Source organism: Physeter macrocephalus, chromosome 8 (assembly GCF_002837175.3).
Source record: "Physeter macrocephalus isolate SW-GA chromosome 8, ASM283717v5, whole genome shotgun sequence".
Lineage (NCBI taxonomy): Eukaryota > Metazoa > Chordata > Mammalia > Artiodactyla > Physeteridae > Physeter > Physeter macrocephalus.
The window spans coordinates 95,884,381-95,909,873 of NC_041221.1; the positions used below are offsets into that span (position 1 = coordinate 95,884,381).

General features: G+C 38.1%; 1 protein-coding gene across 9 annotated transcripts in view; it reads left to right on the forward strand.

Annotated features, from left to right (window-relative positions):
- The window catches only part of CAST (calpastatin), a 142,694-nt gene that overhangs the window by 2,955 nt on the left and 114,246 nt on the right, over positions 1–25,493 (forward strand). For all 9 annotated transcript variants that reach the window (XM_024131461.3, XM_024131424.3, XM_024131669.3 and 6 more), the window contains exon 2: positions 12,334–12,396. In XM_024131461.3, the coding sequence (XP_023987229.1) occupies positions 12,334–12,396 (63 nt within the window). The remainder of the gene's footprint in view (positions 1–12,333; positions 12,397–25,493) is intronic.

Sequence of the window (25,493 nt, forward strand, 5' to 3'; positions counted from 1 at the left end):
TTTTAAGGAACCTCCATACTGTTCTCCATAGTGGCTGTATCAATTTACATTCCCACCAACAGTGCCCCATATACCTTTAATGATTGGAAATTCCAGTTTCCCTTGAGATGTTTCTTCATGAATGCTTCCTACTACATTTTCTGGGTTTTTAAAATGTAGCATCTTATTGATGTGCTAAAAACAAAAGTTTGCTTTGAGTCATTATTAGTCTAAGGTTCTTATCAAAATGTACCACATGAATTATCTGCAAATATAGATGGCAGTTAATATGGATGGTTTAGAGTTAACATCAGTCTTCTTCCAAATTCATGATTCTCTAAAGGAAATTATGCTGGAATATCTGGATGAAAATAGTTTAAATCTGTGTTTATAACCCTGTTATGTTTAGGCATAGTCTGACATTTTTTGCTAAAACCTCTCTTATAATCCAATGTTGGAACTATTCTAATTTTTTTTTTCTGCTAGTAGGAGCCTCCTAGAATCAGCAATCTGCCTGTGATCAAGCTTTGACTTTTCCCAAACCAGTGCTGTCCAATAGAAATATAGTGTGAGCCACATATGTAATTTTAAATTTTCTAGTAGTCACATTAGCTGACAGGTGAAATTAATGCTAATAGCATATTTTATTTAACCTGCTATATCCCAAATGTTATTATTTCACATGCAATCAATGTGCAAATCATTGGGATACTGTACATTTTCTTTTTCATGTTGATTCTTCAAAATCCAGTGTATATTTTATACTTAGAGAGCATCTCAGTTCACACTTGACACATTTCAAGTGCGCAATAGGCGTTGAGTGGCTAATGGCTACAGTATTAGGACAGTATAGCTCTAGACATCGGTTTCTAACTGTTTTCGTTTGATGGCTGTGAGGCGATGACCACATCCCATTTTGAGAATTAAATGAAAGTTTGTGGACCATCTTCCCACAACAAAATGTACACATACACACACAAAAGCCCATCCATAATCCCCTAGAGATATATAGAGCCAATTTATAACATATATATATAATTTATAGTATTATATACTATTATATATAATATTTATTCAATTTTTAATATAAAAGTTTTATACAAAAACACACTATATATAATATATGTATTATGTATATTACATATGTCATGCTTTTGGTAAATCCTGTTAAAATATTTTTACTGGGATCCTTTACTGAAAAAGATTATGAATGCAATGACCTAACTTTAAAAATTTAGGCAGAATAAGATAAAATGATTGAAAGATGTATCTATGATGTGTTTTGTTTAAGGGACTGCCACCTATAAAGCCAGTCAATGAAACATTACAATGTATATTTCCCCATTGAATACCATCAATATTATTGATCTTATCTTTTGAAGAACTATGTGGTTTTAGTAAAAAAAAAAAAAAAAAAAAAGCTTACAAAGCTAGATTTGAAGAACATCTGATGAGCTTGGTAATGATGAAGCATGAAAGAGGGTAAATTTGGTTGGCTGACACCGGTAATCACATTCCTGAGTCAAAAGTTGACTCTAGTAGTCCATGTTAATTAAAGGAGTTTCTTAGCCTAATTAGACCTGTCGGTCCAGTGGCAGCGTGATCAAGGAGCTCAAGTCATTTGGGAGGCCCCATCATTGTGGCCAGCCTGGGAAGAGGGTCAAAAGCCTTCCCTGGCCAGACAGGCCACTTGACTGCAGTGACTTTTAAGAGTAAGGAATGCAAATTATATATTCTGCAAAAAGGGCACAGGCTTTGGGGTGCTGGGAGAATGGAGGTTACACAACTGTCCTCTTTTGTTTCACAGTTTCTGAATTGGTTTGCTTCCCATTGCAAATAAGACTTAAATTAAGAGTATACCTGATGACATTATTCTTTAATCAATTTTGATACTTCCCAGAAAGTTAATTATAGTCTACAAGTCCTTTTTAAAGAATGATGTAGCTTGCTGGTGGTGGAAACAGTGGGTGGCTAGTTGATATTCCAAGGTGAACTGGTGGGAAATTAGTTCTGAGTAGGCTGTCTCACTGGCATACTAGATTTCTCTAAGTAACCCATCTTTATTCTGTTTTTTCCTTGATGTTTTTAAAAATTTTTATTGTGGTAAAATACACATAACTTAAAATTTACCATCTTAACCATTTGTGAGTGTAAAGTTCTGTGGAATTAAATACATTCATAATTCTTGTACAACCATCACTACCATCTAGCTCCAGAACTATTTTTATCTTGCAAAACTGAAACTCTATACCCATCAAACAATAAATTTTCATTCAATTTACATATTTACATTTGAATACATAGGACTGTATTCAAGTATCTGTGTTCCTTATCATTTTTTTATTGTATTGTAAGAACATTTAGCATGAGATCTACCCTCTTAACCAATTTTTAAGTTTAGGGTACATTGTTATTGACTGTAGGTACAATATTGTACAGCAGATGCCCTCAAGATTCATCCATGTTGAAGCATATGTCAAAATTTTCGTCCTTTTAAAATGTCTGAAATATATATATATTTGCTTATCCATTCATCTTTGAAGGCACACTCAGGTTGCTTCCTGGTATAGCTATTTTTTGAGGAACCACCTTACTGTTTTCCACAGTAGTTGTACCATTTTACCTTCCTATCCTCAGTACACAAGGGTTCCAATTTCTTCATATACTTGCCAACACTTGTCCCACTGCCTTCTGACCTCCAACATCTCTGATAAGAAATCTGTTTACAATCTTACTGAGTATCCCTTATATGTGATAAATCATTTTTTATTGCTACTTTCAAGATTCTCTCTTTGTCTTTCCAATAGTTTGATTTTAACTTGTCTCCATGTGAATTTTGTGTTCATCCTACTTGGAGTTTGTTGAGCTTCTTGGTTGTTGATGTTTTTCATGAAATTTGGAAAGTTTTAGGTCATTATTTCTTAAAAAAAATCTTTTTCTCTCTCTTTGTTTTTTTGGAACTCTCTCAATGTGTAGGTTAGTCTACTTGATGGTATCCCTCAGGTCCTGTAGGCTCTATATACTTTTCTTTAATCATTTTTCTTTCTGTTCCTCAGACTCAATAATTTCAATTGTCTTATCTTTAAGTTCACCGATTCTTTCTTCAGCCTGCTCAAATCTGCCTTTGAATCCTTCTAGTGAAATTTTCATTTCAGTTATTGTACTTCTCTGCTCTAGAATTTTTTTTTTGGTTTCTTTTAGGTTATTTATCTTTTTATTGATATTTCTATTTTGTTTTTACATTGTTTTCTTGACTTTCTCCACACTTCCTTTAGTTCTTTGAGCATCTTTAAGACAGTTGTAAAGTTTTTATTTAGTATATCTGCCATCTGCTCTTTCTCAAGGACAGTTTCGTTTTTTGTTTGTTTGTTTTCCCCATTGAATGGGCAATAATTCTCTGTTTCTTTGCATGCCTTGTGATTTTTTAGGTTTAAAACTGGACATTTGAATCTCATAATATGAAAGCTTTGGGAATCAAATTCTCCTCCTTCTCCAGGGTTTGCTGTTTTGTTTTGCTTTGTTTTGTTTTTGATTGTCATAGGCTGTTTTTTGTGCTGAGGTTCAGCCAAAAGTGTACACTTAAGAGCTTCTCAGGTCTTTTCTGATCCCGCACTTTCCCTGGGCATGAGCAATCAGTGATCAGAATACAGATCCCCAGTATTTGGAGGATAGAGTCCTTTTTGCCTTTCTTGTTCCAAGCTGCATGCTCTAATGCACAACTGCTTGCTGTGAGTTGGGGATGGGAAATGGGCAGCTGCTGCTGAGCTGAGCTGAAACTGATGGAAATTAACCAAAACTTACCATTTAAACCTCCCCCTAGGGCTTCCCTGGTGGCGCAGTGGTTGCGCGTCCGCCTGCCGATGCAGGGGAACCAGGTTCGCGCCCCGGTCTGGGAGGATCCCACATGCCGCGGAGCGGCTGTGCCCGTGAGCCATGGCCGCTGAGCCTGCGCGTCTGGAGCCTGTGCTCCGCAACGGGAGAGTCCACAACAGAGGGAGGCCCGCATACCACAAAAAAAAAAAAAAACCTTCCCCTGGAAGTTGCAAGTCTTTGATAGACTCCAGAATTTCAAAATAGTTATATCAGACATTCTGCCAGGGAGATTTTCATCTAGATGGGAAGATGGATTCCTGGTGCCTCCTACTTCACCATCGTCCCAGAATCCTCTCTTTAAATTGTTTTAAGGATTGAAATACTATTAATGTGATTCTAAAGCTCTGTTCTATCTCATAAAAATGTACCCAGAAATTTTTACAGCTACAATAAAGGGAAAAAAATCAAGTGTCTTTCAGTTAAGAAAAATGTAAAATAACTCCATCCAATGAGTACCTTTTATGTAAGTGCCTCCTCAGATGGGAGAGTCATTTAACCCAAGAAGAAAAAGGGTCTATGGTTAGAGTTTTCCTAAAATTTATGGAATTCATTCTGACTGTGGAGAACTTAGAGAACACAAAAATGATTTGGTAAAGGCCAAAAATGTTCACAGTTGCTTATTGTCCACCTACTATGTGTCAGGTTTTGTACTGTGTGCCGTGGACACAAAAATAGTGCTGATAGTACGTTTCTGGTTTTTTCTTGCATTTTTCATAGATAAAAATCACAAGCACATCCTAATGACTACTATAAAAGCAGCAAAGTAACTATTGAAATTCTCATGGCATCATCTTTGACTTAGAGGAAGTTCAGAAAGCCTTACTGCATGTGGACCCCCTAAGCTAAGCATGGCAGAAAGGCAGTCAATGCTACTTCTGAAAACTGGACAAAAAGAGGGTGTGCCCTTACCCTGCCACCTGGGCATATCCACCAGAATGTTGAAATATTAGAGAAAAGTGTATGGAGTTCAGGGGAAATATGGGTATTTCAGAATTATAGTTATGTAGTTAATCCTTAATATGTGTCTTCTTTTATGAGAAGCCCAAAGAAGGTTATCCTATATTTCTATGGTTTGATAACAGATGTTTTTAGAGAAGAAGAAAGATATCATGTATCACACCTTTCATTTACTTACTTTTTAAAAATAATTATTCTCCCCACAACACCTAGCCCACAGTGGCTACTCACTGATTATTTTTTTAGTAAATGAACTCTTCCTCTGACACTAGCCTTCTCCATTAGTTTGGGGTTTTCAGTATTAAAAACAAGTAAAATGGCTAGGATATTCCCTTTGTGTGACTCCAGGGAGGTACATACTCTTGAGATAAGATTCAAAAAATTTTAAAACTTTTTATCACAGAAGAGAGAATAATGTAATGTACTCCTCATGTACCCATCACCTTCTATAATTATTAACATTGTAACATTGTGCCTATCTTGCTTTATCTATCCAACTCCCAGACCCACCAACACACACACACATATGCACACACACGTACCACACCCTTACGAAGTATTTTATAGCATAGGAATTGCACATTAAATGTTATCCCTGTGACCAGCTTGGTATATGTTGTTTGAAAAATGAATTATCTATTCCCTGTGTACTTTGTTTCCTTATTTGTAATATGGAAATATGAGACTAATATAATACAGTGTCATGAGATAGGCAAAGTAATAAACATAAAGTTATCAGATGAATCTGGTTCCTCTGTACTTATGAAAAGTAAAAAACTAAATTCTCTGCTGTATTATTTACAGCCTTAGAAAATGAAACCTTAAACCTTTGATTACTTCTCATATTCTTTTTTTTTTTTTTTGACGTACGCAGGCCTCTCACTGTTGTGGCCTCTCCCGTTGCGGAGCACAGGCTCCGGACGCGCAGGCTCAGCGGCCATGGCTCACGGGCCCAGCCACTCCGCGGCATGTGGGATCTTCCCGGACCGGGGCACAAACCCGTGTCCCCTGCATCGGCAGGTGGACTGTCAACCACTGCGCCACCAGAGTAGCCCTCATATTCATTTTATTGTCTCATAGTTAACCACAATCAGATTGATGCCAGAGAAAAAGGAGGGAGTGGAAGAACTTTTATTGTATTCTTAAAATGGACGAGGCAATGGGCCAGACTCCTCATTAATATCAGCTTGTTTCATAAGTAAGCCAGCCCCTGGGGTAGACACCATTACCTCCATTTTACAAGGAGAAAACGGAAAGTTTAAATTATTTGCTGAAGGTCACATAGCCTTTCAGACCCACACTCCTTCTGTCTTATTAGAGTTTGTCAGGGAATGTAATGCAGGGAGTTGGTTACCCAGGTAACAGAGAGGCTGGGAAGCCAACTGGGGTGGATGAGGCAAAGCAGAGATTAGAAATCTCGGGAAGCTGCTACCATTCCTAGACTAGAAAGAAAGAGGGAGAAGCAGGATCACCCTGCAGAAGCTGAAACCACTGCTGGCCCATCCTGCGGGAGACCCTACTGGAGGGAGCCAGTACACATCCCTGCTATACCAACTGACCAGGGTCAGGGCAAGGAATCCACCTGAGGGCAAACAGGTCCACATCTACACCAGGGAGACTGTCTTAAAGCAAAATCAGCTTTACATCTTGGGCCTTCTGTTTGTTTGCTGAACAGTCTTGTTTCAGAAAGCAGAATACATCCAAAAATAGATTTTAAGGGATTTTGCAGGAAATATCAATTTGCACATTGTCTCTTAATTTTTTAAGCTATTTTTTTCAACTTTTAAAATCTTTTATCTTGTTTACTGACCTGAAAAGAACGAATGTACTTCTCAGGGAACTTTTAGGTGGAAATGCAGTCATTCAATTATGAATTATTTGTCACATCCCCACCACAGGACTGGAAAAAAAAATAATATAGTTTACCATCTGGGGACTTCCCTGGTGGCACAGTGGTTAAGACTCCACGCTCCCAATGCAGGGGACCCAGGTTTGATCCCTAGTCAGGGAACTAGATCCCACATGCATGCCGCAACTAAGAGTTCACATGCCACAACTAAGGAGCCCGCCTACCTCAACTAAGGAGCCAGCGAGCTGCAACTAAGGAGCCCACCTGCCACAACTAAGACCCAGCTCAACCAAATAAATAAATAATAAATTAAATAAATATTTTTTTAAAATTTACCATCTGGTTGAAAAGGCAAAATATACATTTATGAAGTAATCAGTAAGCAGGAGCATATACAATAAAGTGCTAATTTGTTTGCTTTACTAAGAAACTAGAGACTAATATGCAATATGAAGGTATGGTGTGCCATTAATAGGGCTAGTCAGGAAATGTTGAGTTGAACACAGGACAGTGGGTTCCTGCATTGAGCAATCGATTTACCCAGGAAGCCCCGAGCTGCCCTGACCTGCCTGACCCGGGGAAGCTCCCATGGGTGCCAACTCAGGGGGGTGATTGGAGGAGCAGAAACCTCCACTTCCTGTTGTGGTACCCACAGATCTCCTCTCCAAACAGTGGTTTCCAATCCTAGCTGCATATTAGAATCAGCTGGGGAAGTTTAGGAAAATATATCTGTGCCCAGGCTCCCCCTGGACAAACTAAATCTAAATACCTGGACTCTGGTTTGAGTGTTTCCAAAAGTGCTCTGGGTGCTTGTGACCCGCACTGAAAAATTAGACCCGTAGCTAAATGAAGGCTTTCTGATCCTTAGGAAGCAACCCACGCCCCCCTTCCCTGACAAGCCTTTGTCTCTGTGTGCAGCGGTGGAGCAGTGAGGGAGCTGAGCTGTGTGCACTAGAGTCCAGAGGGCACCAAGATTTCATTGCTTCCTGATTTTGCCACAGCTATCACTGGACACACAAATATTGACCTCTATTGGCATTCTCCAAGTTGCAGAAGGAAAATCTTCAAGCTGTTTTCAAATAACCTTTCCTGTTTTCTTAAACAGCTTTATTCAGACATAATTCCTAATTTATCCATTAAAACATACAATTCAGTATTTTTTAGTATATTCACAGGGTGGTCCAAGCATCACCTCAATTTAATTTTACAATGTTTTTGTCACCCCCTAAAAGAGACTCAGTACCTTTTTAAAAAAGAAATTAAGCAGAGGCATTTCAGAAGCACACTAGCTTTTGGTGCTCTTTCACAGCTGAGCTTGGACTTGCAGAAGCTGATTTTTTGTCTGTCTTCTTTCTTTTTTAATATGTGTAGAAGTTTGATTTTTATCTTATCCTGTGATGTATACCCTTGTCTGTGCATGTATCAGGGTGTATCTAGGTAACGATGGGGAGGATGCCCCAAATGCTCCAGAGTCGAAGACTGGCGCTGGCACAAATCCTTAGCTGGGTGAGAGCACAGCTCCAAGCTTTACTGCCTCTTGCTCCCGTTGATTTCCTGACAGGTTTATGAGTTTGCTATGGCAGAAAATTTTATGCATATTAATGCTATCTCCTAGAACGAGGACAAAGGACAGCTGTACTTATCAAATATGTAGTGATGCCAGGAGGTGGAAACAGTTTGGAAAACTATTCCTTTTTGAGGCAAGATAGAAAAACTTTATCTGATATTTTCCCTGCCTCTGAACTCCTGTCACTCCATTCCTTCATCTGTCTTCATCTTAGCTCCAGTGTTTCCTGTCTTCTGGGGCCTTATCCTCCCAATGAAATGTTTCCTGCCTTAGGGCTGGCATCTTGCACTTCCTGTCTTTGCCTCCTCTCCAGCTTCTAATACAGGATGAAACTTATAAGTGTTGTGTGTCTGATTAATTTTATAAAAACAAACCAGTTTTAGAATAGGAAGGTTTTGTTGATTTGGGGCGTTGTTTTCCCTTTTTTTTTTTTTTTTTTTTTTTTTTTGTGGTACGCGGGCCTCTCACTGTTGTGGCCTCTCCCGTTGCGGAGCACAGGCTCCGGACGCGCAGGCTCAGCGGCCATGGCCCACGGGCCCAGCCGCTCCGCGGCATGTGGGATCCTCCCGGACCGGGGCACGAACCCGTGTCCCCTGCATCGGCAGGCGGACTCTCAACCACTGCGCCACCAGGGAAGCCCCTGTTTTCCCTTTTATAGCATTGGATTGAGACTTTCTTGATGGGCATCAAAAGATTTTAGCTAGCTTTTAACTAGTCTGGTCTCTGGCCCACAGACTATAATCCTGATATGTAATGTGACTGAGGAGGATCTCACCTTTCAGATCCTTATTTCTTTACCCATAAAACGAGCTGCCAGTGTGTCCCTGGAGTTGCTGTGGCAGTAAAGGAGACCACATAGGGGAAGTGCCCAGCGCTGGGCTTAGCACAAAGGAGATGCTTAGAACATGTTAGTTTCTTTCCCCTCTTACAGAAAAGTCCTTCCCAAATTTTTCAGGTTTGTGGTTCAGTTCCCAACCTATCACTCCTTCCCTTCTCCGTGTTTCTCTCACCTCTTCCCAACCCACCAGCTATGTGTAGTAGTAGTAAAGTTTTCTGTCTTCACTCTTTGAAAGACTTGCTGCAGGTTCCTAAGCTGGATCAAATTTGACATATATCATTCCCAAACATTTCATTTCACCAGCAGAATGGAAAGTGTGTGGAAAGTACTTAGTTATTCCATGAATTTAAAAATCAGTCACTTTGAATTTCTCTCAGTGAAAAGCTATAACTGATTTTATATCCTTAATAGACTGCTGAATATGGAATAAGCCCCAAGAAATGGTCAGGGCAATGATTCATTTATAAAGTTGCTATTTACTGGATATTGAATGGTATTAGGTGATTCTTATTAATTCTGTTAGAGTTTTGTTGGGGTGATGATGTATTGTAGTTATGTAGGAAGAAGTCCTCAAATTAAGGAGATGCTTGATAAAATGTTTAGGGGTAAAGTTTCAGGATATCTGCAATTTACTTTCAAATGCAGGTATATATACAAATATAGATAGATCTTTGTCCATAATATAAGCAGATATGGCAATATACGGCAACAATAGTTAATAGTTGTTGAATCTAAGTGATGGGACTATTGACATTCATTGTATTATTCTTTCAACTTTTCTGTATCTTAGAAATTTTTTATAATAAAAAATCCAAGTTAAAAAAACTGGAAAAATATGATCCATACAGTTCCTAAAAAATGTTGCCCTTTCATTATGTGATTTTTATGTCATTATATCATTATGCTTACTCTATTGAGAGCAAATATCTCTCAATAGGCAGGGAAAATATCAGATAAAGTTTTTCTATCTTGTGCTCTTTTGAAATTACAAAATACCAATTCTTACAATACATAATTTTCATGTTGACATTATATCTCAACATTTTAAAAAGCATTTGCTATATATATATATATATATATATATATATATAACTCTCAAACTATTATTTGGAAACTGCATAATCATGAGGGATTTTGAGCATTTCAGTGGAAGCAAATAACTGATGATGTTGGTTAACCTGGAGGACTGCAATTTTGAAACACCACCGGGAAACAACTTTATAAATGTTTTTAAGTAAAACATCTATCTACCTGTATTTTAGAGAGAAAAGGCTGTCTGCATGTTTACTTTAGGGTAATAAATCATAATATATGTTTGCCAACGAGCAGGAAGCGGAGTGGGACCTTGCGGAGAACATGGAGCCTTGCTCTAGACGAGAGCCAGTTGCCTCTTTAAGTTTTCTCATTTGTAAAATGGAATAATCATATTTCCTACAAGTAAATGAGGCACTCAAAACAGTATGCTCAGTGGATATTGTTGTTATTAGGTATTACCTATATCTAATCTGAAAAAGGTATAGAATTGGTGATAAGAAATGAATGTGATATCACAGTTCTAAATTTATCAGTTCTGGAAGGAGACAGATTGGGTAAATCTGCATCATTGTAGACCCATCCCTCTCAAATTCTCTCTCCAAATGTTGAATAATTCTTCCCCCTAGTCTAGCCTTTAAGAATCTTTTGCTTACCAATTATTCTAAAACTTATCAATTACCATCTAGCTCTGATATATATATGTGGGCTTTTAAATGCCTCCTGTTTTTTCAAGATCCATTAATTACTCAATACCGATTGCTCTTAACTGTGGACAAACTCTTGACTAGGACATCTGGGTAAAACAAGCCCTGCAGAGAGCTTCATTCACCAAGCTGCTGTAGTCTGCTTGCTTCTCTGTGGGGTCTACCCACTAATCCATGAGAGGCTTTTGTTTGGGGAAGAATTTTCCATTCATGAAAATGATTTCTTTCTAGTTTTTTATGCAAAGAACTACTGAAAGATTTCACCCACATGTCTAATATTGCTTGGCCTTTTTCTTTTTAAAAAAAATATCTGTTGATATGATCAAAGGGAATATTACCTTATTTCATTTATCATAGTATAGTGACAAACAATAGATTTGAAGTCAGAAAACCTGCTCTGCAAACTTTTCTCATTTACTAGGTGTATGTCCTTACTAAAAGCACATCACGTGACTTTTATTCTTAGTTTTCTTAATCCATGAAATCACATGAGCCTCTTTTTTTGTATCAGATAAAAGTGTATATGAAAGAGCCTTGTAAATAATAAAGAATGATAAAAATTATTACTATTATTGCCATTCTTTTTAATTCGAATAACTTAAGTGACCTACATTTTCAGGTTGTGATTCAGCTCTAGAGAACATAATGAAATTTTATGTTTTGATTTAACTAAAGGTGATTGGGGTCGAACCCAATGGTGAGCTTTTTATTTTCTTATATTTAGGTTCCTTTTCCCACTTTCTTGCACGTCCCACATGTGCAAGAAATGAAATAATTCTTTGTCCCCCCTTTTCAGGAACATACAATTTTTTTTTTATTTCTCAAAAAAATTCAATAATCTTCATGGCTTTTTTTATCTTATCAAAACAAATGAACATGTAAGCTATTTGAAGCTTTCATGTACCACGTAAAAATATTTCCTTTCATCACCAGTGTTCTAGTGAGAAAAATAATTCTGTTTCAAAACATAATGAAATTCTAAAGCCATAGTTAATGAAAGTTGCAGGGTATGGTCTTTCCAATGCAGGGTTTATCTTTCTGTGTTGGTAAATACTCAGACAGAAAGAACTCCAGAGAATTTCCAAGAGCCATTGAAAGTGATGGTTGATAAGGGGTGGCCCTCCCTTGAGTTCATGCTGAACTGAGGCTTAAGTAATGGCTTAGCCTCAGCATGGTCCTCAGACATCTCATCTCCATGAGGAGCCAGGTGTCTCTTATGCTGGCAATTTGGGCTTTAAAATTCCATGAGACATTTTGTAGGAGACGAGATGCCACTTTAGCATCACCATCAGATCTATGTCTGGTTAATTACAGACTGATTTTCTACATCCCAAATGAATGTCTGTAGCTTCCCTTAATTTTTGAAGGCCACCTACGTCGGTATAGAATTATCAACAATTCTCAGGAGGAAGATGAAAGGGGTCCTTGTTTTTACAGTCTATATATTTAGCCCTTTGGGATTAAAGTCACTATTATATTATCTTGTATCACCTCCCTCTATTAAACATTATCTTTTTAAATACTTTTATAGCATGCCGATGGAAAAACCAGTGGATCGCCTTCAAAGTCAGGAGAAAAGAGAGGATCAGATGAGGTAATTTCCAGAATACTGGGTTTTCATTTTCTCTTGTTTTTAAATTGTGAATTCTGTCTTGAAGTAAATAATGAGGTAGCAAATATCTCCTACTGGAACATTGGCAAATTTAATTTTAACTAAGATTTGATTTAACACTATAAGTGGAAATCATTAAAAGTAAATTAAAAAGGGCTTCCCTGGTGGCGCAGTGGTTGAGAGTCCACCTGCTGATGCAGGAGACGCGGGTTCGTGCCCCGGTCCGGGAGGATCCCACATGCCGCGGAGCGGCTGGGCCCGTGAGCCATGGCCGCTGAGCCTGCGCGTCCAGAGCCTGTGCTCTGCAACGGGAGAGGTCACAGCAGTGAGAGGCCCGCGTACCGCAAAAAAATAAATTAAAAAATTAAAAAAATAAAGTGTTCCTTGGAGAGGAACATCTAGAAGTAGTTTCCATTTAGGAGTAGAACTCAGTTAGGGTGTTTTCCCTGTAGGAATTGGTGAATCTTAACTGTTTTTTGTTTGTTTGTTGTTTGTTTTGGTGAACAAAACATGTAGGAGGGGAAACCAAATGCTGTAGTCGAAAAGGAAATCTTTTTTTATGAGAGTCACTGTGAAAGGAGGACAGTGATAACCTAGATTAAACCAGTCATTCAGGTTCATAAACAAAAGGGAGAGAAAAGGACTATTTTTACTTGGATCCATTCTGTGGAAATACTAGTAAAACCAAACCTCCTCCCTTTGAGATGGGTTTTCTTTGAGCCTGTGAATTTCTCCTTTCGCTGAATGATGCCTCATTATGTGCACTGTTAACATGGCCTGGTCTCCATGGAAGAGTCATGTGAAAGTTCTATCCTCCAAAAGGGTACTGGGCTTGCCTTCCTTTTGCTGCTTTTCACTTTTTAAATCTCAATGGAACATTCATCTTCATTCAGTAGAAATTGTTATCATTTCCAGTTTGTAAAAGAGCCAGGTCCTGAAAGGTAGCTGGAAATTTAGAAAGCAAAAAGTGATCATTTTATTTTTCTCTATATTATTAACGTGTTTCCAGAAATCTAGAATCTAGCTCCTCTTTCTGCTTATTTCCTGCAGTTTTGAAATATTCAATATATTCCAATATATTCAGTATGAAGAAGGCCATTATGACTAGAACTTGCTATGAATTCTGCACTAAGGTTTTGTCCACAGCTGTCTATTATTGTTTCCATTACCAACACCCATGAAAATATATTTTAGATTATTTCTTACCACGCAAATTAACAGTAAGTTTTTGTACCCATGGAAGGCAAGATTTCTTTATAAAGTAAATATAAACTTTTATTAAGATTTTATCCTGCTTCTTGATTATATTATTATTATTATTATTATCATTTTTTGCGGTACGCAGGCCTCTCACTGTTGTGGCCTCTCCCTTTGCGGAGCGCAGGCTCAGCGGCCATGGCTCACGGGCCTAGCCGCTCCGCGGCATGTGGGATCTTCCCGGACCGGGGCACGAACCCCTGCATCAGCAGGCAAACTCTCAACCACTGCGCCACCAGGGAAGCCCCTTGGTTATATTATTTAAAAATTTTTTCCATGGGAAAAATACCACATTTTCCCCCTTTTACTAGCATGAAAATCTATATAATATCACTCAGTTCCCCATCAACCCTACTCTTTAAATATATTCCCAGATATCTGTCAAACTATCAAATAGTTTCCTGTTTGAAAACTATAGTGTCTCTTTATTCTCCAGACTAGGAAATAATGTTTTTTTTTTGTTGTTTTTTGTTTTTTGTTTTTTTTGCGGTACGCGGGCCTCTCACTGCTGTGGCCTCTCCCGCCGCGGGGCACAGGCTCCGGACACGCAGGCTCAGCGGCCATGGCTCACGGGCCCAGCCGCTCCGCGGCACGTGGGATCTTCCCGTACCGGGGAACGAACCCGCGTCCCCTGCACCGGCAGGCGGACTCTCAACCACTGCACCACCAGGGAAGCCCGGAAATAATGTTTTTAGATGTTATTCTCTATTAATATTTATCAAGTTTAAACTATTTGCACAAAAAAGGAAATCTTCTTTTCCAATACAATCAAGTGGATAGTGACCTAGTTCTTATAGGATTATTCCCAACAATTATGTTATTATGTGGAAGCTTAAATATTACGCCTTGAATGTACAGGCATTGTTGGTTTAGGTAACTGCTTGTCCGGTGATAGGTCTTTTATATATCCGGACTATAAAGTGCCTTATTTTCATATTTATAAAGGGCTTGGGAAAACTGATAAGTAGTCCTGTTACCAATGCAGCCAGGGGAGAATTTGAAACTTCTGTGTCAGTATGATGACTGTACTTTCAGTTTTTTGAAACTGAAAGGCTGAACTTCCACCTTGAGAGAAGAAATAATTTTTCTTTTCTTTATCAGCAATTCAGGCAAGTCTGACATTGTTTCATAACACTTCTGAGAAATTCAGATTTACAGCTCTTGCACTTGTGCCAGAGCGTGGTCATATCGGTCTGTTCTGCTCCGTCCCAGCTGGCAGAAGAAAATAGAGGAGATAGAGGCTTTGCCCTGCTCCCGTGGCATAAATCACTGCAGAGATTCAGATAGTCTGAGATTGAAGATTGTTTATTATCTCACCAAATTCTGCCCATATATATTTGATAGGGTGGACAGATGTGTGGGTGTGATAATTTGGTAGTCGAGTTATATTTCCAATATGGTCTGTCTCTAAAGAATCTCTAATTCTTTATGTCATGTGCAGTTAAGTCATTGATGACATACTATGGCCCTGGAGACAATTCAAGGAAACCGTCCTACATTAGGCATTATTTTAGCCTTTATGTTCATGATTATAAAACCATGTGCAATCTGGACTTGTAATCTGCCTATCCTACCACCCACAGTCGGCTACCATCCTCTTAAGATTACCAGAGAAATGTTTCCCAAAACTGATTCTTTCTCCCAAATATTTTCTCATCTACTGCTCTGTTGAACAAGAAGTGAGATTAAGAAGCTTAGTTTGGGTTTTTGGTAATCGATTTTCAAACTAGCATGTGCCTCCAAAGGGTGAATAACTTGTTGTCCACAAGCATATGCAGACATACTGGTTAGGCTTCCAAGGACAAACTCGGGCCTTTGAAACAAAGTCAGTTTGAAAATGTGCTTTCTCTGCTCAGGGGTACTTCTCAGTGTTTTTTCCTTCTCCCTTTATTGCTCTGCTGCATTTCATTTGGAGATGCAAGAAAAAAGGTACAGAGGAGGGCTTCAGGAAGATTTAACCCGGAGTAAAAATGATTAGGGTTAGGCAAGAACCATTATTATATTGTCATATGTAAAAATATCTGGGGATGAATGCATCTGTGTGAATTTCAGAGCTCTTTTTCTCCTGCTACCATAAATAGCTCTTACTTGTCTTGAGTATGACCCCTATACAACCACTAAGTGATCCTAGGAGGTCTGCAGCAATTTTAATAGACTCTTGCAACTAAAATATCATTTGTCATGTTGCATTTGCAATATAAAGGCTTGAGGATGGAGTTGAGTAAGTGTCTATGAGAATGTATTTTTTTGTTTTTTATGACAGTCGTTATGAACTTGTTAAGTCCTTCTCAGATGTAGAGGAATTGTAAGACCAAAAGTTGCATGGACTAACAAGCCAAAGATAAAATGACTAGAGAGCAGGAAAAAGAAAAATGAAGACATTTATTAGTACCTTTAAATACAGTGGAACAGGGCTTCCCTGGTGGCGCAGTGGTTGCGCGTCCGCCTGCTGATGCAGGGGCACCGGGTTCGCGCCCCGGTATGGGAGGATCCCACATGCCGCGGAGTGGCTGGGCCCGTGAGCCATGGCCGCTGAGCCTGCGCGTCCAGAGCCTGTGCTCCGCAACGGGAGAGGCCACAGCAGAGGAAGGCCCGCATACCACAAAAAAAAAAAAAAAAAAAAAAAAATACAGTGGAACAAAATAGCCTTCACAAACCTGCAATCAAATCTATTTAATGTATTTGACTGACACATCTGGCCACACTGGGTGAGTGTACACATCTTAGCAACATATTTCAGTGAAGTCCTGAGGAATGGAATTTAAAGCATATGATGGGACGTTTGTATTAGGGGATGCTGGATAAAAGGTATACAGGAACTCTCTGTACCAGCTTTGCAACTCTTCTATAAATGTAAAATTATTTCATAATAAAAAGTTAAAATAAAACAAAAACAAACAAACAATAAAGCATATGATGGGCATGATTTCACAGAGCCAGTTTTAAGAACTTCAAATTTCATAATGGATATATTTTTATGGATAAAGAAAGAGAGATAATAGAGTTGAAATTGTGACTTAAAGGAAAAGATATTTGATGAATTTTCTTTACCATAATAGCATTGGTGGCATTCTTTTCCTCAGTGTTTACCTCTCCTCCTTCAAAAGCACATGAATAAGTATTGAATGACTCCAACATTTTAAAATTTCTTTCTAACATTTTTTCTCTTGATGAAATTAGTCTTTTTTTAATCACAAAAGTAATATGTACTTGTAAAAAACAAAAGTATTGCCCAGTCTTACCACTTAAATTATACCTGCTGCTATGAAATTTTGTATATTCTTAAGTTAATGTGATGATATTGTGTGTTCATAATTACTATATATACTATACTGATTTTAGTAACTTTTTAATGATCATACAGCTAAAACATGACCATTGCAGAAAATTTAGAAAGTACTGACAATTTTAAAGAAAAGACACTACCATCTAGACTTCTAGTATCTAGAGAGATGGCCACTATTTCCATCTTTGAGTATTTTCCTACATCTTTTTTCTATGTATATATATGATGTTTAAGCTGAGATAACAAAGGAACATCCCTAACAGGGCCTAGACTAAAAATTATAAACAATGTGCTTTGTGATAGATAAATCTTTTCCAATCAAAAAGAGTTATCATTGTGTGTGACTTTTAAATCCATAGAGAATTGTATTTAAGTACCTTGGCATTTAATATAGCATTTAATCTGGTCATTATTTTGTGCTGTGTTTTTTGTTCAAGAAGTTTGCTGGGTTGGTGTTCCCACTAGCAAGTGATATAGCCGTCCTTAGCAAATTCTGGAAGAGTGCCACAGCAAATGTTATTTTAAGGGGTGATAGGTTATTACAATCTCTTGTCCGTTTTAACTGTGGGGAGTTGATTGTGGCTGGACAAGTTCATGTCCCAGTGCCAAGAAGGAAGCAAAGCTGAACAGGTGCCCCAGGGGCTGTCCCACCTGGCTTACCTAGAGATCCAGAATCCCCTGGGTGTCTGATCTGGAAGGCTAAACTCACTAAAGGAAGTTCCAAAATCCTTTTCAACTGTAGTTACCCCATTTTTTAGTTCTAAATTTTGGTTTATTTCTTCATTGACTAGAATATTTTTTAAGATAATTTTTTTCTGCGAAGGAACACGGATGGTGATTTTCTGTGTCTGTGTGGATCCTAAGCATGTTTTTCTGCTGGCTTCACACAAGAAATTAGTACAAAATTGTACATTTTTGGGTAACAGTTCTGTTCCCTTGAAGTTCTGTACCTGTTGCTCCATGGTTTTCTGACTTTTTGTGCTATAGAGAAGATGTCTGGGGAAGCCTTATATTTATTTTTAGAAAGCTTGTTTTGCCTGCTTTGGTGCATATGCGGTTTCTTTTCCTTTTATTCTTACAATTTAGAATTTAGTATTTTCTTATGTGGAGCCTACCAAATGGGTCTACAAGAGCAATCCGTGAATTTAAGTTCAACACCTACAGTTAAAATGCCAGACATTACGTAGACATTCAAATAGCCTATTTATCCTAAGACATGTATTCAGGTTGAATTCTGAGAAAAATGTGGGAAGTTTATAAAATTCAGGAGAAAAATTCTTTGCCGTTCTGAGGCCATAGTGAGAGCATCTTCTTTCTCACGTGCTGTGGAAGCTTTGAAGAGCCACGCTCCTAATCCAATTAGCCTGCCACCCAGTCCATGGTTCCCATGGAGGCAGCACATTGTAGTTGCTGAGTGCAGACTCTAGAGTCCCACTGCATGGACTTGCTCCCAGCTCTGCCACTTCCTAGCTGTGTGTTCTTGGGCCAATTACTTTGCTTAACTAAGGGTACCTTCCTCATGTGTAACATGGAGATAATAATAGCCTCTACATAAGTTAATGTGAAGATCAATGAGACCAAACGTATGAAGTGTCCAGAACAGTGCCTGGGACGTACGAAGTGCCATGTAGATGCGAGCTGCTATTATTGTTATTATTATTACTACTATTATTATTGTTGTTGCCTTATTATTATTATTACTATTACTAGGCAATGAAGAGAACTTTGTTTAGCAATAAAAGTGAGCCCCTTATTGATTTCTAACAAGGACTCAAATTCTTTTGTTGACTACATATTGCCAAGCCTTTCCCATTAAAAAAGGAAGGAAGTTTGGTAGTTCATTAAGCTTAGTAGTCCTTTTGTTTCAAAACAACTCTGTGTAACACCGAGAAACATATACCAATTGCTAGAAAGTACAGTCCCTTTTTAACAAAGAATATGAAAATAATGTGCTTTTAAATTAAGAATCTGTGATATACAAAATGTTATATAAGTAGTAGGGAGTGGCTAATAAAAATAGTTAAGCATTTTGCCTCTATAAAAGAACATATAAATATATGAACATTATATCATACAGCAATAAAATACCCTTCATTCTTGCACTTTGGAGTAATGAGCCTAATTGCCTAAGATTGTAGGTCCCACCAAAATTGTCTCTGAAGAGTGTACCTTATAACATAGGAAATTGGAATCAAAGTTAACAAAATATCAAAGGAATTGAATAGAGTTAAATTTATTGACTTTAGAATAGATCATAAGTCCTGGAAACCTGATGGACTAGTCAATTAAATATGAGTCCTGAAATATCCTGTTTTAAAGTTTTTATTTTTTCAGTCTTATCTCTAGACTTTATTAGCTTCTCAAAGATACAGGAATGACTGATTCAAAAGGGATGAAAGGGATGATAACCTGAAATTGTGCCCATAGCAAAATACCTGTGTCATCTAAGGACTGAATATGTATGATTCTTGTCATAAAGTCAATGATATGTTATCATATACCAAATGTACATAATAGCTTGTTATGGCCTTCTAAAAACAGTTCATTTGTGAAATCAAAATCTCTCAGCAAGTTGACATCATAAAGTCTTTTATGTTTCAATCAGCATTATTACAGAATGCTTAGTAAATGTGTAGAGCACTGATTTAGTGTCATAAAAAATTATTAAAAACTCTCTATCCCTCATCTTCTAGGACATTATGTGAGATGATGCAGTGAGTCTCAAGTTTTAACATGCCTAAGAATCACCTGGAGATAGTATGAAAATTTCAGACTCCTGGACCCCATCTCCAAACATCCTGATTTATCAGATCCAAGATGGGATCAGGGAATCAGTATTTTTACCAGTCACCCCAGGTGACTCATATCTTCTAATGGTGGTCTTCTGAGCACATTTTGAGTAACACACATAATTCTTATAGAGCGCATAACACACTTCCTGGCACACATGAGCTTTTCTTCCTTTTTTCCTCTTCTCATTTCCTTTTTCCTTTATTTTTAAAATGCCCCCCACCAACCCCATCCTTTAGCCAACTCTGCTTTACCGTGTCTTGGGACAGGGTGGCTCTGAAGCACATCAAGTGTGCTGCAGTTTCAAGGGATCATTGAACCACATGGGAGGCTTTGGTTGCAGGGAGCTGGTACTAACCCTATTTCTTCCCACTTCTCCTAGGACCTTGTTCCTTCAACTATTCCCTCATTCATTTTACTCTTTATTTAATGACTCCTCTTTAGACTACTTATCCTTTTAGTCTTCCTCATCATAAACTATTTAAAAATATTTCTTTTGAAACTGCTCAAGCTCCCATTCCATCTTCCTTTCTAACCCTCACTGCCAAAATTCTTGGTTGAAATTATTGAAGAAAAGAATGTAGAGAGAGAAGAGAGAAACTAAAAGCAAACGTTGATAAATGCCTGCATGGAGGATGTAGGAAGGAGAAACCAGTGAACAAGTGAAAGAAGAAGCAACTAAAGGGGTGGGGGAACCTGGATGTTGCAGTGCCACCTGTGGAGAGGCTGAAAGAAGGGTCTAGGCTGATAATAGTTCTAGAATTGTGAGGGCTGAGGAAAGTTTCTTGTTTGGAGACTGGGGTATTGTAGGTTCCCTTGGGAGCTGTTCCTGTTATGATTGACAGACTGCTGAGTAAGTGGAGATTCTGCATAGATGACTGTTCTTCTCTTCCAATGTACATGCACTTATATAGCAAACATCAGATAAAGCAAAAAAAAAATGTTGAAATCAGTGTTCATTTACACAAAAAGAGATAAGTGTGACCAAGATGGCATCACATGGTACAGATTTCTTGGATTGTTTGCCAGATGTTTACAGGTAAATGGATTCATTTATTACAATATCAAATAAGAAAGACATTATTTGGAAAGAACTCTGGAGTGAATTCTAAACATATGTTTATCTTAATCGTTAAGAATATAGACTTCCTGGTTAGTTTTTCACATTAAGGTTGGCACCCCTGTTCTCTTTCTTTTGCAGATAAAGCCTCTTACTCCTAAGTTGTCTGATTTGAGCTCATGATGCAGAATATTTGGACTTTAGTACATTCCAGAAATATATCACTCTGAAATCTGCAAATACAGTCTCAAAGAAAACACTTTTCTTACAGGAAACTGAGAGCTAAAGTGATCTCATATTCACATTCCAGTTTTGGTTTCACATAGTTCTTGGGATAAAAATTACTTCTCTGAATACAATTTTGTTACTTTTTTCTCTGCTTGCTTTCTTAAAACACTGAGTAGACTCAGTAAAGTCTGAAACCATACATCTATTTCACTGAAAAGTGAAAGCCGAGTAGAAAGCTGAATGGCTAAATTTTTAAATAATGCGTTTAAAAAATAATGAGGGTTCTTACTACCAGCTATGTGATGAGACGTTGCTGAATTATTTGTTATATAGATCTGGTAATAGCTGTCTTACTCTAAACATACAGTTCAGGGGACACCCAGTGGTTAAAAGGAGGAAATTTCTTGTACAGTGTTCAGTTGGAATAAAATCTTTCTTGTCTCAGCGGTGATAATACATTGCCGACTTTGTTTTTCTGAATGAGCATATGTTAGGAGAGTGTGTGTGTGTGTGTGTGTGTGTTTTAAGAAGAAAGGACCTTGATTTTGACTTTTATATAAATTTCTTCAAATATTTGAAAACTTAAAAATTATAAGATTAGAAATGTTAAAAATATGATTAAACTTTTCCTTTAATGAAGACATAAATGGTATTTAGAAATAAATGACTGAGAGTCATGAATAAGAAAAAAAATTAAATCTTTTTGACCGAGAAATTCCAATTCTAGGAATTTGTTTCAAGTACATAATCAGAGGTGTACTCGATAACTATGTACAAAGATATTCTCCATAGCTTTATTTATAATAATAACAAACTAGGGGAGAAACAAATGTACAGCCATAATGAATTGGTGAAGTTACAGCACAAGCATAGTGGCTAAGGCATCTTTAACACCGTGCTTTGAACAACATTTAACAATGGAGGAACATGTTTATGTTAGGTAAAGAAAAATGATGAAAGACCAACAATTCCGTGTATTTAACAGATTGTGCAAATTTTTGTATTTGCATAAAAATAGAAAAATAACTGAAAGTAGTTGTCTTGATTGGTAAGATTTGGAGTAATTTACGTTTTCTTCTTACCTCTTTTCTCTTTATTCTAAATGTATTTTTTTAATCAGAGGGAAAAGAATAATAAACAGCATAGATAATAAAAGAATAATGGAAGAGAGTGTTTTAACAATGATCAAAACTAAATCTATGCATCCGTCTGCTTAGACCTTAAAAGGGAGAAGTGGTTTTTTGTTGTTGTTTTTTTTTTGTGGTACGCGGGCCTCTCCCGTTGCGGAGCACAGGCTCCGGACGCGCAGGCTCAGCGGCCATGGCTCACGGGCCCAGCCGCTCCGCAGCATGTGGGATCCTCCTGGACCGGGGCACGAACCCGCGTCCGCTGCAAAGGCAGGCGGACTCTCAACCACTGCGCCACCAGGGAAGGCCTGGGAGAAGTGTTTTACATGTGAGTCTATTTCCTTTGGAATCTTACAGTAAGGCGGCTGCCGCCACTGTGTATGTGTGCGTGCACAGGTACATGTGTTTGACTAGAAGTGCATCTCTTAGATATGGACAGAGAATTAGGATTTAAGCACTAAGGCAGCTTAGAGGGCAAGGATTTTTTTTTTAATTTATTTTTGGCTGCGTTGGGTCTATGTTGCTGTGCACAGGCTTTCTATAGTTGCAGCGAGCAGGGGCAACTTTTCCTTGTGGTGCGCGGGCTTCTCATTGCGGTGGCTTCTCTTGTTGCAGAGCACGGGCTCTAGGCGTGTGGGCTTCAGTAGTTGTGGCACACGGGCTCAGTAGTTGTGACTCGCAGGCTCTAGAGCGCAGGCTCAGTAGTTATGGCGCACGGGCTTAGTTGCTCCGCAACATGTGGGATCTTCCCGGACCAGGGCTCGAACCCATGTCCCCTGCGTTGGCAGGCGGACTCTTAACCACTGCGCCACCAGGGAAGTCCCAAGGATTATTAATTATTTTTAGTTTATGGTCCCTTCAAAATCCGATGAAAACTGATCTTTTTCTCTGAAAAGGACATACATATGTGAATACAAGAATGCAAAAAAAAAATGTGACATACAACTTAAAGAGGTTTAGAGATACACACCATCCCCACCCCTGGGGTGCGGGCAGTCTTGTTGAGTAGATATATTCAGGAGGCATCATCTAATATTTTCCTAGTTGGCTTGTTGTTGATGGCTGAAATTCCACCATTAGCAACTTCCTTAAACTTTGAGTTAAGCATTGCCTTCCCTTGGGTCCTCTTTTAAATTGTGGATGTTCCTAGGAGGGATAATATATTAATTATTAACACTTTGGTAAGTAGTAGTTTAATAAGAGGGAAAACGAATTTTGTAAGAACTACTTTTATAGATTTGATAACGGTAGTAGAGAACTATCGATCATTTGATATTGATAGCTAACACATATGTAGGCATTACACACACACACACACACACACACACACACCCCTTACAACCACCCCATTCTCCTGATGAGGAAATTGAGGCACAACTTGTTTAAATAACTTGTCCAGGGTTACACAGTTATATAATAGTGGAGCCAGGATGGAACATATTTTCCAGAGTCTATACTTTCAACTATTATCCAAAACTGTTCATAAAATTATCTATTTTCAGAATTCTACCTGAAGCCAATTCCATAGACTTTCTTACCACTGTTGTCAATTTTTGTAACTCCTCTTAACTTTTCACTACCTTCTTTCTTACTTGTATTATACCCTCTTTCTACTCAGGAAGATCATAAAACAAGGTTAAATCATTCCCATTCCCTTGGATCTAAAATGTAAGTGTAGGCACAGCTGCTCCCTCCTTATGGATAATAAATGAGGCACGGAAGGAAGCTAAGTCACAGGAGAGGTAGAGCCAGGAGAAAGATAGCATTCTCCTGACTCCCAGTCAATGCAGCCATCTCGAGACTAGAAAGACGTGAGATAGACCACTTCAAGGACTTCCACTTGGAGACAATGAATGGCACTGAGTAATCAGGAAAAAAAATTCAGTGCTGGCCACCATAACGTGTGTTATTAAGGGCTTTGTGGAGGCGATGTTTCATTCACTGAGTAAATTTCTATGTTAGGTTGTGAGTTAATAATAAGACATCATTATGACCTATTTATCGGTGTTTCCCAGGGGATTAACATATCCTATTTACCAAATTGCATTGGGGGTAGCACCCATTTATACTTCCTTCTGTAGTCATAGCAATTTGTACTTGTTTGTAGACTACTTACAACCATGGTGTAAGCGAACATTTGCGAATAAGAGTCACAGCCTTATAATTGCTAGTGTTGGGGTATCTGACCTCCCTTTGAAAGACAGTCTTTTCCTAGATACTATTTTCCAATAAAGCATGTGTTTTCATGTGGAAACACAATATTTCTTTTCATTTGAGGGTGTGACTATTAACTAATGGAACTGATTTGTCAACAAATGTGTCAAAACATATATTTTAATGAGAGTTCTTATCCTGAAAAATACTACATTTCATCAAGCCTAGGACACCACTGATCTAAAAATGCACTGATTAGAAAATGCTAAGAAAGAAAAAAACTGTCAACTAAAAATAATGTGTTGAAGTTTCTGAAGGCCATTCAACAAACAGGATTTTAAAAATGGCTTGAGCAATTATTTGAATGTGTCAGCTACCAAGTTGAACCCTTGAGGGTTTCGATGTTCATTTAATGCAAACATTCTTGTGTATTTGTGCGCTCACAAATTCTGTCAAATATAACATCTAATCTGTTATGTAACGGATTATCGCAAACTGGAGAATCCCTAGCCTGCTTTTTCTTGAGGGCTATTACTTTGGTGGAAAGGTGGACCAGTTCCCTTTCTCACACTTTGGGGTGGAGAAGAGAATCGCTGGATTGGAACCTTCAGGAACTCTTTGACACCTTCATGGCAGGGAAAGGCACTGTGTCTTAGCTGGGGCAGAAGAACTCTCACCCACAGGTTGACTTCATTATCACTGGAATCTTTGGGGGATGGAAATCTAAAACCCAACTTGACCCTTTCTTCCTACCCAACTCCTCACTCTTAAAAGGTATTTGTTGAGCTTCTTGGATTGGTGAGTTTATAGTTTTCATCAAATTTGGAAATGTTTTGACCATTATTTCTTCAAATATTTTGTTTTGTCTCCACATCTGTCTCTTCTTGGGAGGCTGCGGTTATATATGTATGGGCTGCTTGGAGTTGCCCCATAGCTCACTGATGCTCTGTTCCCTGTCTTCTAGCCCTTCACACTCTGTTTCATTTTGGATAGTTTCCATTGCTATATCTCCAAATTCACTAATCTTTTCTTCTGCAATGTCTCATCAGTTCTTAATCCCAGTGTATTTTTTATCTCAGACATTTTTATCTTTAGAAGTTTGATTTGGGTGGTTTTAAAAAAAAATATTTGCTATGTCTCTCCTGAACATACTTTTTTTTTTTTTTTTTTTTTTTTT